The sequence below is a fragment of the Ranitomeya imitator genome, chromosome 4, assembly GCF_032444005.1.
Source record: "Ranitomeya imitator isolate aRanImi1 chromosome 4, aRanImi1.pri, whole genome shotgun sequence".
Lineage (NCBI taxonomy): Eukaryota > Metazoa > Chordata > Amphibia > Anura > Dendrobatidae > Ranitomeya > Ranitomeya imitator.
This window is the reverse complement of record NC_091285.1, coordinates 701549718-701571485: the sequence shown is the minus strand read 5'-3', so window position 1 is coordinate 701571485 and position 21768 is coordinate 701549718. Positions and strand designations below refer to the sequence as shown.

At 46.0% G+C, this 21768-nt stretch overlaps 1 protein-coding gene across 2 annotated transcripts in view; it reads left to right on the top strand.

Moving 5' to 3' along the window:
- Nucleotides 1–18923, top strand: part of LOC138677396 (sulfotransferase 2B1-like) — a 163284-nt gene extending 144361 nt beyond the window's left edge. For both annotated transcript variants that reach the window (XM_069767488.1, XM_069767489.1), the window contains one exon: nt 18572–18923. In XM_069767488.1, the coding sequence (XP_069623589.1) occupies nt 18572–18696 (125 nt within the window). In that variant the 3' untranslated portion in view covers nt 18697–18923. The remainder of the gene's footprint in view (nt 1–18571) is intronic.
- The last annotated feature ends 2845 nt before the right edge of the window (nt 18924–21768 follow it).

The following is a 21768-nucleotide window of genomic DNA, read 5'->3' as shown; positions in this document are numbered from 1 at the left end:
CTCAGCAAAGTATGGCAGGCAGCAATAACAAGGAGTGGACTGCTGCACAAAAAAGTCAAAAGTGTGGACAAACAAACAAGATAGCTGTGCAGAAAGGAAGGAGCAACAGGATTTGTGCTTTGAAAAAAGCAGTTAGTTTGCACAGCGGCGTACAAACAGCAATGCAGCTATCAGGGAGCCTTCTAGGGCAGCCCAATGAGCTACAGCGCTGAGGAAAAAATGTAGCCTCCACTGTCCCTGCAAACAAAAGGTGGTGTTGGACAGTGGAAATTGCTATAGCACAAGCGGTTTGGGGGTTAATGTACCCAGCCTAACGCTATCCCTGCTTCTGACGAAGCGGCAGCAACCTCTCCCTAAGCTCAGATCAGCAGCAGTAAGATGGCGGTCAGCGTGCACACTCCTTTATAGCCCCTGTGACGCCACAGACAGCAAGCCAATCACTGCAATGCCCTTTTCTAAGATGGTGGGGACTGAGACCTATGTCATCACGCTGCACACACTCTGCGTCCACCTTCATTGGCTGAGAAATGGCGCTTTTTGCGTCATTGAAACGCGATTTTGGCGCTAAAGTCGCGTACCGCATGGCCGACCCCACACAGGGATCGTGTCGGGTTTTTATGAAACCCGACTTTGCCAAAAGTCGGCGACTTATGAAAATGAATGATCCGTTTTGCTCAACCCTACTCCCAACCCTAACCTTAATCCCAACCCTAACCCTCATTGCAACACACCCCTAACCCTAATCCCAACCCTAACCATAACCCTAACCACAACCCTTACCCCAACACACCCCTAACCCTAATCCCAACCCTAACCATAACCCTCATCATAACCCTAACCCCAACACACCCCTAACCCTAATCCCAACTCTTACCATAACCCTAATCGCAACCATAAACCAAACACACCCCTAATCCCAACCCTAAACCTAATCCCTAATCCCAACACACCCCTAACCCTAATCTCAACCCCAATCATAACCTTAACCTCAAACCTTATCCTAATCCCAACGCTAAACCTAATCCCAACTCTTGCCCTAATCATAACCCTAACCCTAATCTAAACCCTAATCCCAACCCTAACACTTATCCCAACCATACCCCTAATCACAACTGTGAAGCGGTGACCCCTGTTACAACAAGGGAGCGCTGTTTGTGCTCTCCAGAATGCAAATGGAGGCACAGTGAGGCCATGAGGGAGTATTTCAATCACAGATATAGCTGTGATTACAATGGGGAATCATATTTAGAATTGAGAGTCATCAGTGGTTGATACCTTTTAATGGCCAACTGAAAAGATGGTAATAAATTGCAAGCCCTGTAGTAGAGGGGGAGGTGTGTCAGTGTTGGTTTGGAAGCAGACAGAGCTGTTGTCTGCAGAACACTCCCTGTGTGAGGCAACACAGGGGCAAAGGGAACCAAAGAGACTGACACCCTGTGTCTCGGGCTATCTTTTGTTTACCCAGCTGCTATCTGGGGGATACAGCAAGCTGGGCACTGCATGAGTAAATAGACTTAGTCATGGCTTGCGGTCACCCAGGGAAACTGGACAAAGGGAAGTCCGGCCAGTTTAGGGACTGCAAACATACAGCTGTGTACTATGTATTCTTATGGACTGTGTGAAGAAACATTCAAGGAATGTTTTGTTCGAACTTGCTTGGGTCACTGCCGTTTGCACTGCGTATGGTGATACCGCTGCACTACATATGGTGGAGAATGCAGGCGGTGTGAACTAAGGCATACCCCAGAGAGGGCTGCAGATTGTTTTGCAAGTCTGCTTGAGAAATGGAGGAACTTTTGGAGCAGGTTGTGGTCAATCAATAAAAGATTCAGCAAGAGGTTCTGCAGCAGCAGGAGATACAGTTGCAGCAGCAGAGGCAGCTGGAGGCGCTCCAGTGGAAGCTAGCCGAGCTTCAGCATGGTAAAAAGAAGACCCCTAAAGTGAGAAGTGATCAGCAGAGTCCTGAAGAGACCCCAAAGGTAAGAGATGATCATTGGGTGTACCAGTGGTCCTGTGTAGAGTTTCGATTCACCAGGTCTCAGGCAAATTACTTATTGCAGTTGGTGGAAGAATGGCTCCAGCCTGAGTTTTTTTCCCCATTCAAAATGATGGAGAGAATCGTGACTGACTAGATGGTGAGGACTTTGCTGGCCGCCATGCAGCGTTGGGTTGGGCCGAGGGACCTAGGCACCCTGGAACTGCTGATAGAATTGATTGAGACGTATAAACCCACTCAGCACATTGCACCAGAGCCCGGGCATGGGGCTAGTAACTGTTCGGTGATATCTAAGCCCATGGACTGTGGGAACACTTGCCATGAGTCTATGTGTGCCCAGCCAGTCTGTATCACCACTATGTGCACACCCTGCAGCGAGCCACGATTGTGCCAGGAACTTGTGAATGGATGCTGAATAGAGCCTCTTGTGGACACAGGAAGTAATGTGACTCTGGTCCATTTGTCCCTTGTTGCCGGAGACAACTCCTAAGGACTGAATGTGGAGGTGATGTGTATCCACGAGGACATCTGGGAGTACCCGACCGCGGAGATTAAATTTTCCACACCATGTGGGGACATTAAGCATGTGATGGGAGTGGCAAAGACCCTTCCATATGGGGCAGTGATGGGGAGAGATTTGCCCCTTTCCACGTCCCTGTGGGAGACCAGGGTCAATCCTCTCACGGAAAAGGCTGCAAAGGTGCAGAACCCACAGATATTGAGATACCTGCCATAGGGGTCGCCAACCTAGGGACAGAGTGTAATCCCAATTGGCTCCCCCTAGAGGTAATGGCAGGAGAAACTGAAGATGTTGTTTAGGGCGTAGAACCCAAAGATGCAAAGATGTCTGCCACAGGGGTCACCAATATAGGGTTAGAGTGTAATCTGTCTGGACTATGCCACATTCTCCATATTTTTTATTTATTTTTCCTAAGTATTGTGTTTTCGGAATTATACTATATTACTTTTAGGGGTTACTATGTGCATATAACAGATCTCTTAAACATACTGCCCCTATTGGACAAACAATCAGTAGATTTGGTGTCCAGTACCATCTCTATGCTGATGACACCCAGTTACACACCTCTGCTCCTGATATCATGCCAGCATTATTAGAAAACACCAGGTCAGAACAATGAAAGCAAATATTAAAATCCACCTCTCGTGTCTCCCTTTTTCCTCATACGAGGGGCGATCCAAAAGTAATGATAATCAATAGGGTTGAGCGAAACGGGTCGAACATTTTCAAAAGTCGCCGACTTTTGGCTAAGTCGGGGTTTCATGAAACCCGATCCGACCCCTGTGCGGGGTCGGCCATGCGGTACGCGACTTTCGCGCCAAAGTCGCGTTTCAATGATGCGAAAAGCACCATTTCTCAGCCAATGAAGGTAAACGCAGAGTGTGGGCAGCGTGATGACATAGGTCCTGGTCCCCACCATCTTAGAGAAGGGCATTGCAGTGATTGGCTTGCTGTCTGCGACGTCACAGGGGCTATAAAGAGGCGTTCCCGCCGACCGCCATCTTACTGCTGCTGATCTGAGCTTAGGGAGAGGTTGCTGCCGCTTCGTCAGAAGCAGGGATAGCGTTAGGCAGGGTCCATTAACTACAAAACCGCTTGTGCTGCAGCGATTTGCACTGTCCAACACCACCTTCGGTGTGCAGGGACAGTGGAAGTTAATTTTTTTTTTTTTTTCCTCAGCGCTGTAGCTCATTGGGCTGCCCTAGAAGGCTCCCTGATAGCTGCATTGCTGTGTGTACGCCGCTGTGCAAACCAACTGCTTTTTTCAAAGCACAAATCCTCTTGTTCCTTCCTTTCTGCACAGCTATCTTTTTTGTTTGTCCACACTTTTTATTTCATTTGTGCATCAGTCCACTCCTTATTGCTGCCTGCCATACCTGGCTGAGATTACTGCAGGCAGGGAGATAGTAATTGTAGGACAGTCCCTGTTTTTTTTTTTTTGGTGGGAGATTAAGATTGGCAATTTGGCATTTCTGCTAGAGTGCCATCCCTGTGTGTGCTATGTCTCTCACATAGTGGGCCATAGAAAGCCTTTTCATTTTTCTGTATTTTTTTTTTTGTGGGGTGTATAAATTCTCCCTGATAAAAATACAGTGGGAGATTAATATTGGCCTTTGGGCTTGTGTGCCAGTCCTGAGTGTGCCATCTCTCTCTCAAAAAGTGGGCCATAGAAAGCCTATTTTATTTTTTTTGTTGTTTTATAAATTCTCCCTGAAAAAAAAGGGAGATTAATATTGGCCTCTGGGCTTGTGTGCCAGTTGTGAGCGTGCCATCTGTGCCAGTCCTGAGCGTGCCATCTCTCTCACAAATAGTGGGCCATAGAAAGCCTATTTAATTTTTTTTGGGGTTTTCTAAATTCTCCCTGAAAAAAAGGGAGATTGATATTGGCCTCTGGGCTTGTGTGCCAGTCCTGAGCGTGCCATCTGTGCCAGCCCTGAGCGTGCCATCTCTCTCACAAATAGTGGGCCATAGAAAGCCAATTTTTTTTTTTTTTTGGTTTTAGAAATTCTCCCTGAAAAAAAGGGAGATTAATATTGGCCTCTGGGCTTGTGTGCCAGTTGTGAGCGTGCCATCTGTGCCAGTCCTGAGCGTGCCATCTCTCTCACAAATAGTGGGCCATAGAAAGCCTATTTATTTTTTTGGGGGGTTTTATAAATTCTCCCAGAAAAAAAGGGAGATTAATATTGGCCTCTGGGCTTCTGTGCCAGTCCTGAGCGTGCCATCTGTGCCAGTCCTGAGCGTGCCATCTCTCTCACAAATAGTGGGCCATCGAAAGCCTATTTTATTTTTTTTTTGGTTTTATAAATTCTCCCTGAAAAAAAAGGGAGATTAATATTGGCCTCTGGGCTTCTGTGCCAGTCCTGAGCGTGCCATCTGTGCCAGTCCTGAGCGTGCCATCTCTCTCACAAATAGTGGGCCATAGAAAGCCTATTTAATTTTTTTGGGGGTTTTCTAAATTCTCCCTGAAAAAAAGGGAGATTGATATTGGCCTCTGGGCTTGTGTGCCAGTCCTGAGCGTGCCATCTGTGCCAGCCCTGAGCGTGCCATCTCTCTCACAAATAGTGGGCCATAGAAAGCCAATTTTTTTTTTTTTTTGGTTTTAGAAATTCTCCCTGAAAAAAAGGGAGATTAATATTGGCCTCTGGGCTTGTGTGCCAGTTGTGAGCGTGCCATCTGTGCCAGTCCTGAGCGTGCCATCTCTCTCACAAATAGTGGGCCATAGAAAGCCTATTTATTTTTTTGGGGGGTTTTATAAATTCTCCCAGAAAAAAAGGGAGATTAATATTGGCCTCTGGGCTTCTGTGCCAGTCCTGAGCGTGCCATCTGTGCCAGTCCTGAGCGTGCCATCTCTCTCACAAATAGTGGGCCATCGAAAGCCTATTTTATTTTTTTTTTGGTTTTATAAATTCTCCCTGAAAAAAAAGGGAGATTAATATTGGCCTCTGGGCTTCTGTGCCAGTCCTGAGCGTGCCATCTGTGCCAGTCCTGAGCGTGCCATCTCTCTCTCTCAGTCAGTGGGCCATAGAAAGCCTATTTTTGGTTTTATTTGTTTTCTAAATTCTCCCTGAAAAAATCATTTTATTTTATTTGGTTTCTAAATTCTTCCTGATAAAATCATATTTTTTTTATTATTTTTTTTTCTAAAGTCTCCCTGAAAAAAACAAAAAAAAACAAACAAACAAAAAAAACAGTGGGAGATTAATATTGGCATTTCTGCTTGTGTGCCAGTCTTGACTCCTGGTTGTGCCATCTCTCTCTCTCTCTCCAATTGTGGTCCATAGAAAGCCTATATTTTTTTTCCCTTGATTTGGGTTCCAAAATCTACCAGAGAAAATAACTACATCAATCATTGGTAGAAAAATATTGGCCTCTGGGCTTGTGTGCCACTCCTGACTCCTGTGTGCATCATCTCACACTCAGTGGGCCATAGAAAGCCTATTTTTGGTTTTATTTGTTTTCTAAATTCTCCCTGAAAAAATCATTTTATTTTATTTGGTTTCTAAATTCTTCCTGATAAAATCATATTTTTTTTATTATTTTTTTTTCTAAAGTCTCCCTTTAAAAAAAAAAAAAAAAAACAAACAAAAAAAACAGTGGGAGATTAATATTGGCCTTTCTGCTTGTGTGCCAGTCTTGACTCCTGGGTGTGCCATCTCTCTCTCTCTCTCTCCAATTGTGGTCCATAGAAAGCCTATATTTTTTTTCCCTTGATTTGGGTTCCAAAATCTACCAGAGAAAATAACTACATCAATCATTGGTAGAAAAATATTGGCCTCTGGGCTTGTGTGCCACTCCTGACTCCTGTGTGCGTCATCTCTCACTCAGTGGGCCATAGAAAGCCTATTTTTGGTTTTATTTGTTTTCTAAATTCTCCCTGAAAAAAATCATTTTATTTTATTTGGTTTCTAAATTCTTCCTGATAAAATCATATTTTTTTTATTATTTTTTTTTCTAAAGTCTCCCTGAAAAAAAACAAAAAAAAAAAACAGTGGGAGATTAATATTGGCCTTTCTGCTTGTGTGCCAGTCTTGACTCCTGGGTGTGCCATCTCTCTCTCTCTCTCCAATTGTGGTCCATAGAAAGCCTATATTTTTTTTTCCCTTGATTTTGGTTCCAAAATCTACCAGAGAAAATAACTACATCAATCATTGGTAGAAAAATATTGGCCTCTGGGCTTGTGTGCCACTCCTGACTCCTGTGTGCGTCATCTCTCACTCAGTGGGCCATAGAAAGCCTATTTTTGGTTTTATTTGTTTTCTAAATTCTCCCTGAAAAAATCATTTTATTTTATTTGGTTTCTAAATTCTTCCTGATAAAATCATATTTTTTTTATTATTTTTTTTTCTAAAGTCTCCCTTTAAAAAAAAAAAAAAAAACAGTGGGAGATTAATATTGGCCTTTCTGCTTGTGTGCCAGTCTTGACTCCTGGGTGTGTCATCTCTCTCTCTCTCTCCAATTGTGGTCCATAGAAAGCCTATATTTTTTTTCCCTTGATTTGGGTTCCAAAATCTACCAGAGAAAATAACTACATCAATCATTGGTAGAAAAATATTGGCCTCTGGGCTTGTGTGCCACTCCTGACTCCTGTGTGCGTCATCTCTCACTCAGTGGGCCATAGAAAGCCTATTTTTGGTTTTATTTGTTTTCTAAATTCTCCCTGAAAAAATCATTTTATTTTATTTGGTTTCTAAATTCTTCCTGATAAAATCATATTTTTTTAAAAAAATTTTTTTCTAAAGTCTCCCTGAAAAAAAAAAAAAAAAACCAAACAAAAAAAAAACCGTGGGAGATTAATATTGGCCTTTATGCTTGTGTGCCAGTCTTGACTCCTGGGTGTGCCATCTCTCTCTCTCTCTCTCTCTCTCTCTCTCTCTGTCTCTCTCTCCAATTGTGGTCCATAGAAAGCCTATTTTTTTTTTCTTGATTTGTGTTCCAAAATCTACCAGAGAAAATAACTACATCAATCATTGGTAGAAAAATATTGGCCTCTGGGCTTCTGTGCCACTCCTGATTCCTGTGTGCGTCATCTCTCACTCAGTGGGCCATAGAAAGCCTATAGTTTGTTACATTTGTTTTCTAAATTCTCCCTGCAAAAATCTTTTTTTTTTTTTTTGGTTTCTAAAGTCTTCCTGAAAAAAAAATAAATAAAAAAAATAAATAGTGGGACATTAATATTAACATTTGTGCTTCAGTGACAGTCCTGCATGTGTGGCATCTCTCTCATTTGCAGCCACCAAAAACAGAGTGTGTAACATTGGGCCTGATTTTCGCTGTGGTCTCACCAAACTGTAAAGGGGTAGCTAAATCATACTGAAGTTATAGCTCACCGTGTAAGTTGTGTGACTGCAACAAATACCGTTAGTTTGGTTACGTTTTTAAAACAATGAGGAAGTCTAGTGGAAGAGGTCGTGGCCGGGGGCGTTCATTGTCAGCTGGTAATGAGGGTAGTGGTAGTGGTGGAGCATCAGGTGGTCGTGGGAAAAAAAATATTGCACCTAAGTCTGGAGCTGTGGAGCCAGGTTCGTCGTCTGGCTACACAAGGCCTCGAACGCTCCCTTTTCTGGGATTAGGAAAACCGCTTTTAAAGCCGGAGCAGCAAGAGCAAGTTTTGGCTTATCTTGCTGACTCAGCCTCTAGCTCTTTTGCATCCTCTCGTGAAACTGGTAAATGTAAAAGCAGCGCATCGTTAGTGGATGTTCACGGTCAGGGACAAGTCACTTCCTTGTCCTCTTCAGCAAAAACAACTACAGAGAAAAATGCAGCAGGCGACACAACGGGTTACTCCATGGAGCTCTTTACACATACCGTCCCTGGCTTAGAAAGTGAAACAGTTAACAGGCCATGCCCATTACAAGTAGATTCTGACATGGAGTGCACTGATGCACAGCCACAGCCAGACTACTATGCTTGTCCTTTGACTAAGACCACAACCTTGCCCTCGCAGGGTAATGATCAAGAATCAGACCCTGATGAGACTATGTTGCCCCATCACGAACGCTATACCACCGAACGACACGGTGACACAGACGAAGTTGCGCAGGAGCTACAAGAAGAGTTATTAGATGACCCAGTTCTTGACCCAGATTGGCAGCCATTGGGGGAACAGGGTGCAGGCGGCAGCAGTTCTGAAGCAGAGGAGGAGGAGGGGCCGCAGCAGGCATCAACATCGCCACTGGTTCCATCTGCTGGGCCCGTATCTTGCCCAAAACGCGTGGCAAAGCCAAAACCTGTTGGAGGACAGCGTGGCCATCCGGTTAAAGCTCAGTCTGCAATGCCTGAAAAGGTATCCGATGCTAGAAAGAGTGCAGTCTGGCATTTTTTTAAACAACATCCAATTGATCAGCGCAAAGTCATCTGTCAAAAATGTTCTACTTCCTTAAGCAGAGGTCAGAATCTGAAAAGTCTCAATACAAGTTGCATGCATAGACATTTAACCACCATGCATTTGCAAGCTTGGACTAACTACCAAACGTCCCTTAAGGTTGTTGCACCCTCGGCCAATGAAGCTAGTCATCAACGCAACATCCCTTCCGGCAGTGTAGGGCCACCATTTAGCGCACCACCTGCTGTATCTGTGCAGGTTTCTTTGCCAGGCCAAAGCAGTCAGGGTCAGGGAATCACCAGTTTCGTAGTAGGAAACACTGCATGTAGGGCACCGGCGGCAACAATACCATCTCCCACCGTCTCTCAGTCTGCCATGTCCACCGGCACCCCCGCTAGTTCCACGATCTCCAGCTCTCCAGTCCAGCTCACCCTACATGAGACTATGGTTAGAAAAAGGAAGTACTTAGCCTCGCATCCGCGTACACAGGGTTTGAACGCCCACATAGCTAGACTAATCTCGTTAGAGATGATGCCCTACCGGTTAGTTGAAAGCAAAGCTTTCAAAGACCTGATGGACTACGCTGTACCACGCTACGAGCTACCCAGTCGACACTTTTTTTCCAGAAAAGCCATCCCAGCCCTCCACCAGCATGTTAAAGAGCGCATCGTCCATGCACTCAGGCAATCTGTGAGCACAAACGTGCACCTGACAACAGATGCATGGACCAGTAGGCATGGCCAGGGACGTTACGTGTCCATCACGGCACACTGGGTAAATGTTGTGGATTCAGGGTCCACAGGGGACAGCAAGTTTGGGACAGTTCTGCCTAGCCCACGGTCTAGGAAACAGTTGGCTGTAGCCGTTCGCACCCCCTCCTCCTCCTCCTCCTCCTCGTCCTCCTGCAGAAGCAAGAGCTCGTCCACAGACCGCAGTCGCACAACCACTCCATCCGCACCTGCCACTGTTGCACACCAGGTCTCCCATTATGGGGCAGCTACTGGCAAACGTCAGCAGGCTGTATTGGCTATGAAGTGTTTGGGCGACAACAGACACACCGCAGAAGTTCTGTCCGAGTTCTTGCAGCAAGAAACGCAGTCGTGGCTGGGCACTGTAGATCTTGAGGCAGGCAAGGTAGTGAGTGATAACGGAAGGAATTTCATGGCTGCCATCTCCCTTTCCCAACTGAAACACATTCCTTGCCTGGCTCACACCTTAAACCTGGTGGTGCAGTGCTTCCTGAAAAGTTATCCGGGGTTTTCCGACCTGCTCCTCAAAGTGCGTGGACTTTGCGCACATATCCGCCGTTCGCCTGTACACTCCAGCCGTATGCAGACCTATCAGCGTTCTTTGAACCTTCCCCAGCATCGCCTAATCATAGACGTTGCAACAAGGTGGAACTCAACACTGCACATGCTTCAGAGACTGTGCGAACAGAGGCGGGCTGTTATGTTTTTGTGGGAGGATACACATACACGGGCAGGCAGTAGGATGGCAGACATGGAGTTGTCAGGTGTGCAGTGGTCGAAGATTCAAGACATGTGTCAAGTCCTTCAGTGTTTTGAGGAATGCACACGGCTGGTTAGTGCAGACAACGCCATAATAAGCATGAGCATCCCCCTAATGCATCTGCTGATGCAAAGTTTGACGCACATAAAGGATCAGGCGTCTGCACCAGAGGAAGAGGAAAGCCTTGATGACAGTCAGCGATTGTCTGGTCAGGGCAGTGTACATGACGAGGTACCGGGCGAAGAGGAGGTGGAGGATGAGGAGGATGATGGGGATGAGTATATTTTTAATGAGGAAGCTTTCACGGGGGCACTGGAAATTGGTGGCGTGGCAAGGCCGGGTTCTGTTTTTTTGAGGGACACAAGTGACGTAGATTTGCCTGCAACTGCCCCTCAACCAAGCACAACCGCAGATTTGACAACTGGAACTTTGGCCCACATGGCGGATTATGCCTTGCGTATCCTCAAAAGGGACACACGCATTACAAAAATGATGAACGATGACGATTACTGGTTGGCCTGCCTCCTTGATCCTTGCTATAAAGGCAAATTGCAAAATATTATGCCACATGAGAACTTGGAACTAATATTAGCAACAAAACAATCAACTCTTGTTGACCGTTTGCTTCTGGCATTCCCTGCACACATCGCCCGTGATCGTTCTCACACGAGCTCCAGGGGCCAGCAGACCAGAGGTGTTAGAGGGGCAGAAATCAGAAGTGGCGTTGGCCAGAGGGGTTTTCTGACCAGGTTGTGGAGTGATTTTGCTATGACCGCAGACAGGACAGGTACTGCAGCATCAATTCAAAGTGACAGGAGACAACATTTGTCCAGTATGGTTACAAACTATTTTTCATCCCTTATCGACGTTCTACCTCAACCGTCATTCCCATTTGATTACTGGACATCCAAATTAGACACCTGGCCAGAATTGGCAGAATATGCATTGCAGGAGCTTGCTTGCCCGGCAGCTAGTGTCCTATCAGAAAGAGTATTCAGTGCTGCAGGTTCAATACTAACAGAAAAAAGGACTCGTCTGGCTACCCAAAATGTAGATGATCTAACCTTCATTAAAATGAACCACAACTGGATTTCAAAATCTTTTGCCCCACCCTGCCCGGCTGACACCTAGCTTTCCTATGAAAAGGTCTTGCCTGTGGACTTTTCTGAATGACTTTTCCAATCTCGTAATTTTCTGCACCTGATTGTCCAGCATACGACATGTTTCCACCTCACTAAATGGCCAAACTCCCCACACGGGGCCGTGGTATCGCCACTTTGCGCTTGGACCCTTGAGAGTGCTGTTTGTCTGAAGAGGTGGGTGTGGCCGCTTTTGGTCGACGGCACTGCCACTGGGTCCCTCATAGTACAATAAAGTGTCTCTGGCGGTGGTGGTGCGCACCCAACGTCAGACACACCGTTGTAATATGAGGGGCCCTGTGCCTGTACCGCCGGCCACAAGACAGTTCCCCCCCCAGCTCAAATAGTGCTCTACCACTAGCAAAATTATCTCTCACAGCTTCACCAATGTGTAGTCTATGCGCTGACATCCTTCAATGCCTGGCACTGACAATACCATTGTTTAGACATTTTTCTTATGTTAGGCCTTCGAAGCCTGTCTGCGGTCCGTTCTTTCTACAACTACTACACTGACCAGGCCACTGCTGGCCGTGTTACCCTGGAACCAATTTAAAAGTGCCTACAGCCAGCCCAATTTTGTTATGTTAGGCCTTCGAAGCCTGTCTGCGGTCACTCCTTTCAACTACTACTACACTGACCAGACCACTGCTGCCCGTGTACCCCTGGAACCAATTTAAAAGTGCCTACAGCCAGCCCAATTTTGTTATGTTAGGCCTTCGAAGCCTGTCTGCCGTCACTCCTTCCACTAGACTTCCACTGACCAGACCACTGCTGCCCGTGTAACCCTGGAACCAATTGAAAAGTGCCTACAGCCAGCCCAATTTTGTTATGTTAGGCCTTCGAAGCCTGTCTGCCGTCACTCCTTCCACTAGACTTCCACTGACCAGACCACTGCTGCCCGTGTACCCCTGGAACCAATTTAAAAGTGCCTACAGCCAGCCCAATTTTGTTATGTTAGGCCTTCGAAGCCTGTCTGCGGTCACTCCTTTCAACTACTACTACACTGACCAGACCACTGCTGCCCGTGTACGCCTGGAACCAATTTAAAACTGCCTACAGCCAGCCCAATTTTGTTATGTTAGGCCTTCGAAGCCTGTCTGCCGTCACTCCTTCCACTAGACTTCCACTGACCAGACCACTGCTGCCCGTGTACCCCGGGAACCAATTGAAAAGTGCCTACAGCCAGCCCAATTTTGTTATGTTAGGCCTTCGAAGCCTGTCTGCCGTCACTCCTTCCACTAGACTTCCACTGACCAGACCACTGCTGCCCGTGTAACCCTGGAACCAATTGAAAAGTGCCTACAGCCAGCCCAATTTTGTTATGTTAGGCCTTCGAAGCCTGTCTGCCGTCACTCCTTCCACTAGACTTCCACTGACCAGACCACTGCTGCCCGTGTACCCCTGGAACCAATTTAAAAGTGCCTACAGCCAGCCCAATTTTGTTATGTTAGGCCTTCGAAGCCTGTCTGCGGTCACTCCTTTCAACTACTACTACACTGACCAGACCACTGCTGCCCGTGTACGCCTGGAACCAATTTAAAACTGCCTACAGCCAGCCCAATTTTGTTATGTTAGGCCTTCGAAGCCTGTCTGCCGTCACTCCTTCCACTAGACTTCCACTGACCAGACCACTGCTGCCCGTGTACCCCGGGAACCAATTGAAAAGTGCCTACAGCCAGCCCAATTTTGTTATGTTAGGCCTTCGAAGCCTGTCTGCCGTCACTCCTTCCACTAGACTTCCACTGACCAGACCACTGCTGCCCGTGTACCCCTGGAACCAATTTAAAAGTGCCTACAGCCAGCCCAATTTTGTTATGTTAGGCCTTCGAAGCCTGTCTGCGGTCACTCCTTTCAACTACTACTACACTGACCAGACCACTGCTGCCCGTGTACGCCTGGAACCAATTTAAAAGTGCCTACAGCCAGCCCAATTTTGTTATGTTAGGCCTTCGAAGCCTGTCTGCCGTCACTCCTTCCACTAGACTTCCACTGACCAGACCACTGCTGCCCGTGTACCCCGGGAACCAATTGAAAAGTGCCTACAGTCAGCCCAATTTTGTTATGTTAGGCCTTCGAAGCCTGTCTGCCGTCACTCCTTCCACTAGACTTCCACTGACCAGACCACTGCTGCCCGTGTAACCCTGGAACCAATTTAAAAGTGCCTACAGCCAGCCCAATTTTGTTATGTTAGGCCTTCGAAGCCTGTCTGCCGTCACTCCTTCCACTAGACTTCCACTGACCAGACCACTGCTGCCCGTGTACCCCTGGAACCAATTTAAAAGTGCCTACAGCCAGCCCAATTTTGTTATGTTAGGCCTTCGAAGCCTGTCTGCGGTCACTCCTTTCAACTACTACTACACTGACCAGACCACTGCTGCCCGTGTACCCCTGGAACCAATTTAAAAGTGCCTACAGCCAGCCCAATTTTGTTATGTTAGGCCTTCGAAGCCTGTCTGCCGTCACTCCTTCCACTAGACTTCCACTGACCAGACCACTGCTGCCCATGTAACCCTGGAACCAATTGAAAAGTGCCTACAGCCAGCCCAATTTTGTTATGTTAGGCCTTCGAAGCCTGTCTGCCGTCAATCCTTCCACTAGACTTCCACTGACCAGACCACTGCTGCCCGTGTAACCCTGGAACCAATTTAAAAGTGCCTACAGCCAGCCCAATTTTGTTATGTTAGGCCTTCGAAGCCTGTCTGCGGTCACTCCTTTCAACTACTACTACACTGACCAGACCACTGCTGCCCGTGTACCCCTGGAACCAATTTAAAAGTGCCTACAGCCAGCCCAATTTTGTTATGTTAGGCCTTCGAAGCCTGTCTGCCGTCACTCCTTCCACTAGACTTCCACTGACCAGACCACTGCTGCCCGTGTTCCCCTGGAACCAATTTTAACTTGCCTACAGCAAGCCCAATGTTATTATGTTAGGCCTTCGAAGCCTGTCTGCCGTCACTCCTTCCACTAGACTTCCACTGACCATACACTGCTGCCCATGTACCCCTGGAACGAATTTTTACTTGCCTACAGCCAGCCCAATGTTATTATGGTAGGCCTTCGAAGCCTGTCTGCGTCCCGTTCTTTCAACTACAACTACACTGACCAGGCCACTGATGGCCGTGTTCCCCTGGAACCAATTTTAACTTGCCTACAGCCAGCCCAATGTTAGGCCTTTGATGCCTGTCTGCCGTCACTCATTCCACTAGGCCTCCACTGACCTGTCTACTGCTGCCCGTGTACCCCTTGAACCAACATCTTAAAATAAAAAAATAATTATTTTGATTATAAAAAAGAAGATACCGGTGAGATCTCAAATGCAGACATTTTAACATTAAAAACAAACACACAACAAAAATCTGGAACTGTACTAAAAAGGTCCACCAGCTACAATTACTTTCTCCTGCAAGAAGTTAACTGAAAGGTTTTTTTAATTGAAAACACAGATATGGCATCCACCGACTGTTGTCCTGTCGCGTCTTCTTTATATTATTGCCAAGAAGATGTTAAACAATGAAATTAATAAAATCAATAATTACAAAAATAATCGAGTAAGTCAAAAGCACATTGCAAATAAACATTCATTACAAATAAAGAAGCAGGGCGCGTCCGAGGGTGAGTATATACCTACTAAGAATATAATCACCCTCGGACGCGCAATGCTTATTTCCAACAGCCTTCCTTCCTAAGAATCAGCCCTTCCGTGGTGTAGAGAGAGGTTGTGTTACACTCCAAGGTGTTCCCCAGGTTGCCTTTCCTGAGCTTCGATCTTCCGGCTCTCGTTTAGTAGTTGTTGGAAACTACGCTGCATTAGGCCTACAAATTTGGTATGGGGTGTAGAGAGAGGTTGTGTTACACTCCAAGGTGTTCACCAGGTTGCCTTTCCTGAGCTTCGATCTTCCGGCTCTCGTTTAGTAGTTGTTGGAAACTACACTGCATTAGGCCTACAAATTGGGTATGGGGTGGAGAGAGATGGTGTGTTACACTCCAAGGTGTTCCCCAGGTTTCCTTGCCATTGCTTCGGTCTTCCGACTCTCGTTTAGTAGTTGTAGAAAAGTACACTGCATTAGGCCTAAAAAATGGGTATGGGGTGGAGAGAGATGGTGTGTTACACTCCAAGGTGTTCCCCAGGTTGCCTTTCCTGAGCTTCGATCTTCATGCTCTCGTTTAGTAGGTGTCGGAAAGTAGGCTGCATTAGGCCTACAAATTGGGTATGGGGTGGAGAGAGATGGTGTGTTACACTCCAAGGTGTTCCCCAGGTTTCCTTGCCATTGCTTCGGTCTTCCGACTCTCCTTTAGTAGTTGTAGAAAAGTACACTGCATTAGGCCTACAAAATGGGTATGGGGTGGAGAGAGATGGTGTGTTACACTCCAAGGTGTTCCCCAGGTTGCCTTTCCTGAGCTTCTATCTTCAGGCTCTCATTAAATTGTGGTTAAATGGAACAACTGCATTTGGCGTACTAGTTGGTTTGGGGCCTACTATCGGTGTCTGCCACTCCTTGCTGTTCTCCTGGTTTCCTGTCCTGAAATTCCATTTTCAGGCACTCGTTAAGTAGTTGTTAATGTTAGACTGCATTTGGCCTACTAGTTGGGTTGGGGCCTACTATCGGTGTCTGCCACTCCTTGCTGTTCTCCTCCACTGAACAAAGCTGTGCCGCCTGTTTACTACGGTTGCCAATTTTGAACTGCATTTCGACTACTTACTGATTTGGCCCTACTCTCTGTGTCAGCCTCTCATTCCAGTTGTCCTCCACTGCAATGCCCCCTGGTTATTCCTGTGTTACCAATTTTGAACTGCATTTAGCCCACTTTCTTCTTTGGGCCTATATCTGTGTTTCCACTTCATCGTGCCCATTGCCCAGCCAGTGATAGATGAGTCTGCTGGTACATTGACCCATAACGCAACATTCCCCGTGCACGCTACACAACAACATTGTGACCCTGCTGAAAGTCAGGTTGCTCTTCCCGCATACCATACCACCTTACACGGGGACAAAGAGGAAGGTGCAGATGAAAGTGCAGGTTCCTTCATCAGGTGGGGGGAGGAATACTAGTTGGCGACTTCACTGGCACAGGGCCTCTCATAGTACGCAAAAGTGTTGCTGCCGGTGGGAGGCGCCCCCGCCGTGCAAACACACCGCTGTACTTTGAGGGGCCCTGTGCCAGTGCCAATGCCAACGAGTGGGCCCCCCCTGCTTGCTCAGGTTCACAGCACTTGCAAAGTTGAAATACTTACCTCTCCCTGCTCCACTGCCGTGACGTGGTCCAGATTTCCTGGGCCCACTAATTACTTGAACCAGCCCTACCCCCCACAACTTTAGCCAAATGACCCCCAATTTCAAATGCCTTCCAATTATTATAAGGTAAATTACGCTTGACAAGCTTCATTAAGAAGAATGGATGGTTTTGACATTAAAATGGGCACTCTAGGTGTTTTCCTGGCCCCCACTCACTGCCGACTATGCTGCCCCATTGACTTGCATTGGGTTTCGTGTTTCGGTCGATCCCGACTTTACGTCATAATCGGCCGATTTCACTCGACCCGACTTTGGAGATAGTCGGGTTTCGCAAAACCCGGCTCGACTCTAAAAAGGTCAAGGTCGCTGAACTCTAATAATCAATACTAAACACAATGAATATAGTCAAAAAATAAATTTATTTTTCTACATAGTCTCCTAACAAGTCTATACATTTAGTCCATCTCTTTTCTAAACTTAGAATTCCCTTCGAAAAAAATTCTTGATCTTGACCCTCAAAAAAATCCTCAACAGTGGTTATCACGTCACTATTGTCGTCAAATTTCTTGCCCCGGAGGTGTTCCTTGAGCCGAGGAAAGAGAAAGAAGTCACTGGGGGCTAGATCTGGTGAATGGGGGGGTGTTCCACCAGTTCAAAGCCCGCTTCTTGAATGATAGCCATGGCAACAGCAGCTTTGTGAGCTGGCGCGTTATGTTGGTGAAACAACACTCCAGCCCGCAGTTTGCTGCGCCTTTTCTCCTTGATAGCCTCCCGCAATCTTCTTATTTGTTCTGCGTAGTAGGAGCCCGTAATAGTGGCTCCCTTCTTCAAATAGTCCACCATAATAATTCCTTCAGCGTCCCAAAAAACGGACGCCATAACCTTCCCTGCTGAGCTTGACACTTTGAATTTCTTCGGCGTCAGTTCGTCGGCTCGTTTCCATGTCATCGATTGTTGTTTAGTTTCGGGATCAAAGTGGTGGATCCAGGTCTCGTCCATGGTCAAAAAACGTGACAAAAAATTTTCCTTGTCTGCTTGGAACTTTTCGAGATTTGCTATTGAAATGTCAACTCGTTTCTTCTTTTGTTCGTCGGTTAACATTTTTGGCACCCAACGCGCGGAGACCTTTCTCATATGCAATTCTTTTGCAAGGATTCTTTGAATACTGCCATATAAGATCCCTGTGACCTCATCTACATGCCTGATAGTCACTCTTCGATCTGCCAATACAACTTCTTCAACTTTTTTCACGTTTTCTTCATTGAGGGACGTGGATGGGCGTCCTTCACGATGTTCATTTTCCGTTGATGTTCTTCCCAGCTTAAAGTCCTTGGCCCAGCATGCAACTGTGGAATATGGAGGAGAAGAGTCCCCCAATGTTTCCACCAAGTCGCTGTGTATGTCTTTGGTAGTCATTTTTTTTCAAGCAGAGGTATTTGATGACAGCTCTGAGCTCATTTTTTTCCATTTTGATGTTCACTCCTCGGCAGTTCATATTCAAATGAATGTAGCTCCCGGGAATCGTGGTCTATTTAAGTAATTTTTTTTTCCTGGACTAGTGGGTACCTAAGAGAGAAGAAAACATTTTATTTTAATTTCTGTGTGCAATAGAAATAACCGATTATCATTACTTTTGGATCGCCCCTCGTATATTGTAAGCTTGCGAGCAGGGCCCTCATTCCTCTTGGTATCTGCTGTTTTATGTGTTTATTCATATTCTGTAATGTCTTTTATTGTCTGTACAAGTCTCCTCTAAAATGTAAAGTGCTGCGGAATAAGTAAGCGCTATAGAAATAAAATTATTATTGCTATTATAAATATAAATATTTTGTCACCACTTGTGATTTACAGGGATAGTCGGAGATTGGAAAAATAATTTTACTGTGGCTCAAAATGAATATTTTGACAAGATCTACAAGGCAGAAATGAAAGACTTCAGTGTGAAGTTTCCTTGGGATACAAACGTACCGGAATAACGGGGCTTTTCCAGCTGACAATTGTTCTCAGTGCAGTAAATTTACCAGTCGGTGATGATTATTGGTTACAAATTAACACTTATGGAAGATCACATAAAGCTTCACACATTCATTGTTTTTATGAATAAGATGAATGATCTAGCAAAGGATATTGATGTTTTCTGAATGTTCTGCCTGTACTGAGTTCATTTCAATATTTTAAATAAATTTATTGCATTTGAGTGGAATCCATGTTTCCATATCTGTATATAACAAAACTTTACAAGTAACAGGTTTGTTCCTGCAGCCGGTGGCTACTAATGACTGACCTTGTATATCTCTTAGGGTACGTTCACATTAGCATTTTGCGGGGCTGCGTCGGGCGCAGCCGTGGCGACGCATGCGTCATGCGCCCCTATATTTAACATGAGGGTGCATGGACATGCGTTGTCTTGCGTTTTGTGACGCATGCGTCTTTTTTGGCGCAAGCATCAAGGCGCAGAGGACGCAGCAAGTTGCATTTTTTTTGCGTCCAAAATCATGCCAAAAAAGGACGCATGCGTCACAAAACAATGCGTTTTGCATGCGTTTTTTTTGCGTTGTGCGTTGCGTCGCCGACGCAGCCCCGCACAATGCAAATGTGAACGTAGCCTTATCTGTTAGCCAGGTTCTTGATGGCAGTCCATCTATTTATAGATGATCGACCATGCCAGACATTTCCCATAGACACGTGTGGTTCTGTGTTAGTAAAAAATGCACACTGCAATTTTATTTTAGATAAGTGCTTCAAACTATACGGTGCTGACTGGAATTGGTGACGGTTGACAGGGAAGGCTATTTCCAAAGAAGTGATGATATGCTTCAGTATTTTCTATGAATAAATCTAGATTTGGGAAACAGAGTGCACAATAAGGTGAAACCCTATGGAGGGAGAGTAGGAGAGGGCTGGTTACACTCATCTGGTGGAGTTGTGACAGGGACAACTCCTATTTAGGCACGGAGAAAGATAGCTGCCGCTGCCTCATGGCTGGTGGATGAGTCCTCCAGGAGATATTGGATCCTGTTGGATAAACACGTAGGTGGACTGTCCTGCTGGAGTGAATCAATTCTTCAGAAATGATGATGAGAATAAGGTTTTTTATTCACAACACATTTCAGTGCCATACTGGCATCTTGTTTTAGCGCCATTTTGACACTATAACAGCGCAGAGAGGCTGCTCCTGATGATGAAACAGTTATCAGCAAGATTTTAGCTACTTAGCTAGGCGGCTGTCTATCAGACAGATAGTGTAGCTACTGTCCAGTGTGGCTGATAAATTTACCTTCCAGCATTTTTTTGCCATTACTGAGGTCCACAGACAAAGCCAGAAGGTCACATGTCCTACAAGTGTGTTGTGCGCTACTTCTTGGGAGTGCCCGTTTTGGGTTTTGGAAGAGGCATGCTCCTAATGGGTGCCGAAGTGGAAGCTACAGGCAATGCAGTCTTCCCCCTCCCTCTCCCTCCTTTTTGGGCCGTTCAGGGAATCTCTTACTCAGAGCTGCTCGCACCACCTTCCTGTACCTCACGCCATGATGGGTCAAGGACCATCAGCAGTGGGGTACGGTGATCTCCTACAAAGCTGCGCATGAAGGACTGTTCCCGCAGCAGGCACAGAATCCCCACATCCTCTCCCTGCAGAAACTCCACGCCCACAACCACATGCCTTACTCCCTGCCTTCTTCATCTTGGTACACTGATAAAGATAGGCAGAAAAGTACTAACGGCTTAGTGTGCTTGTTCCTGAACAGCTGCTAACAGGTATAATAAAACACTAATTTTATAAAGTGTGGACGAGTCTTTAATATGAGCTAATGTGGCCTACACAACTGTAAAGTGGAGTGTTTGGTGAACTTTATTAACTTTTTTGTTTATTTCACAAAAAGACACTGGATGTGTCCAAAGATGTAAAACCGATAGTATCACAAACTTTTTGTAGTAATTACAATGCAGGTAGGTAACCTAAAATGCAATAGATGAGGCTCCACAAAATAGGCCAATACTAATCAGTGCACAAGGCTGCAGAAAGGCTCCTCTATGTACTACTATATAGTGTTTTTCGGCAATCTAGCAGGATACGGATGGAAACCCACTAATAGGATAAATCTGGAAAAATGTTCAGCAGGCAGCACTAATTGAATAAAGGACAATGGAACAGTATGAGGCAGTGATGTACGCTGAGCTGACTACAACCAGCTGTGGCTGCAAAACAGTCTACAGCGTGACCAGATGGCGTGGTTCAATCCTTTATTGGAGATAAAAAATCCATAGTAGCGTGTTCACGGCTCGGGGGAGTACGGACATAGTGGAAGTGAGCAGGGAAAGACAACAGCTGTTTCGCGCTCTACCAGCGCTTCTACAGGTCTTTTTTTTTTTTTCTTTGTTGTATTCACATTGGATTGCCTGTTTTTTCTCATGCGAGCACCTCCAGTTACTGAAGTCTAAACACCCACAAGTGACTGTGTTTTTACCAGTATCTTATACTCAGGCTGTGCAGCACCACAATTTCCTCTTCATTGCTTGAGTCTACAGCGTGAGCTGCACTCACACAGAGACCTTGCAGACAGCCGTGAACGGCGCTGCAATGCCAAAAAAAGCTCCTCTATGTACTCCTATATAGTGTTTTTCCACAATCTAGCAGGATACAGATGGAAACCCACTAATAGTATAAATCTGGCAAAATGTGCAGCAGGCAGTACTAATTGAAAAAAAGGACAATGGAACGGTATGAGGCAGTGATATACACTGAGCTGGCTGCAACCAGCTGTGGCTGCAGAACAGAATACAGTGTGAGCTGCACTCACACAGAGACCTTGCAGACAGCTGTGAACAGCGCTGCAATGCAAAAACAAGGTTCTCACACAGCGGTTGCTAAAGTAGCCTGGGTAAAGCACAATGAAGCAAATCGCTATCTCAAACTGACCCTCAGTCAGAACACAGCGTCCTGTCCCTAACTGAATTCACAGCAGAGTGAACCCAAAATGGTGGCGGCGACTTTTTTAGTGCATCATGACATCATTTCAGCAGCCAATCACAGCTATGCCAGTAGTTACATG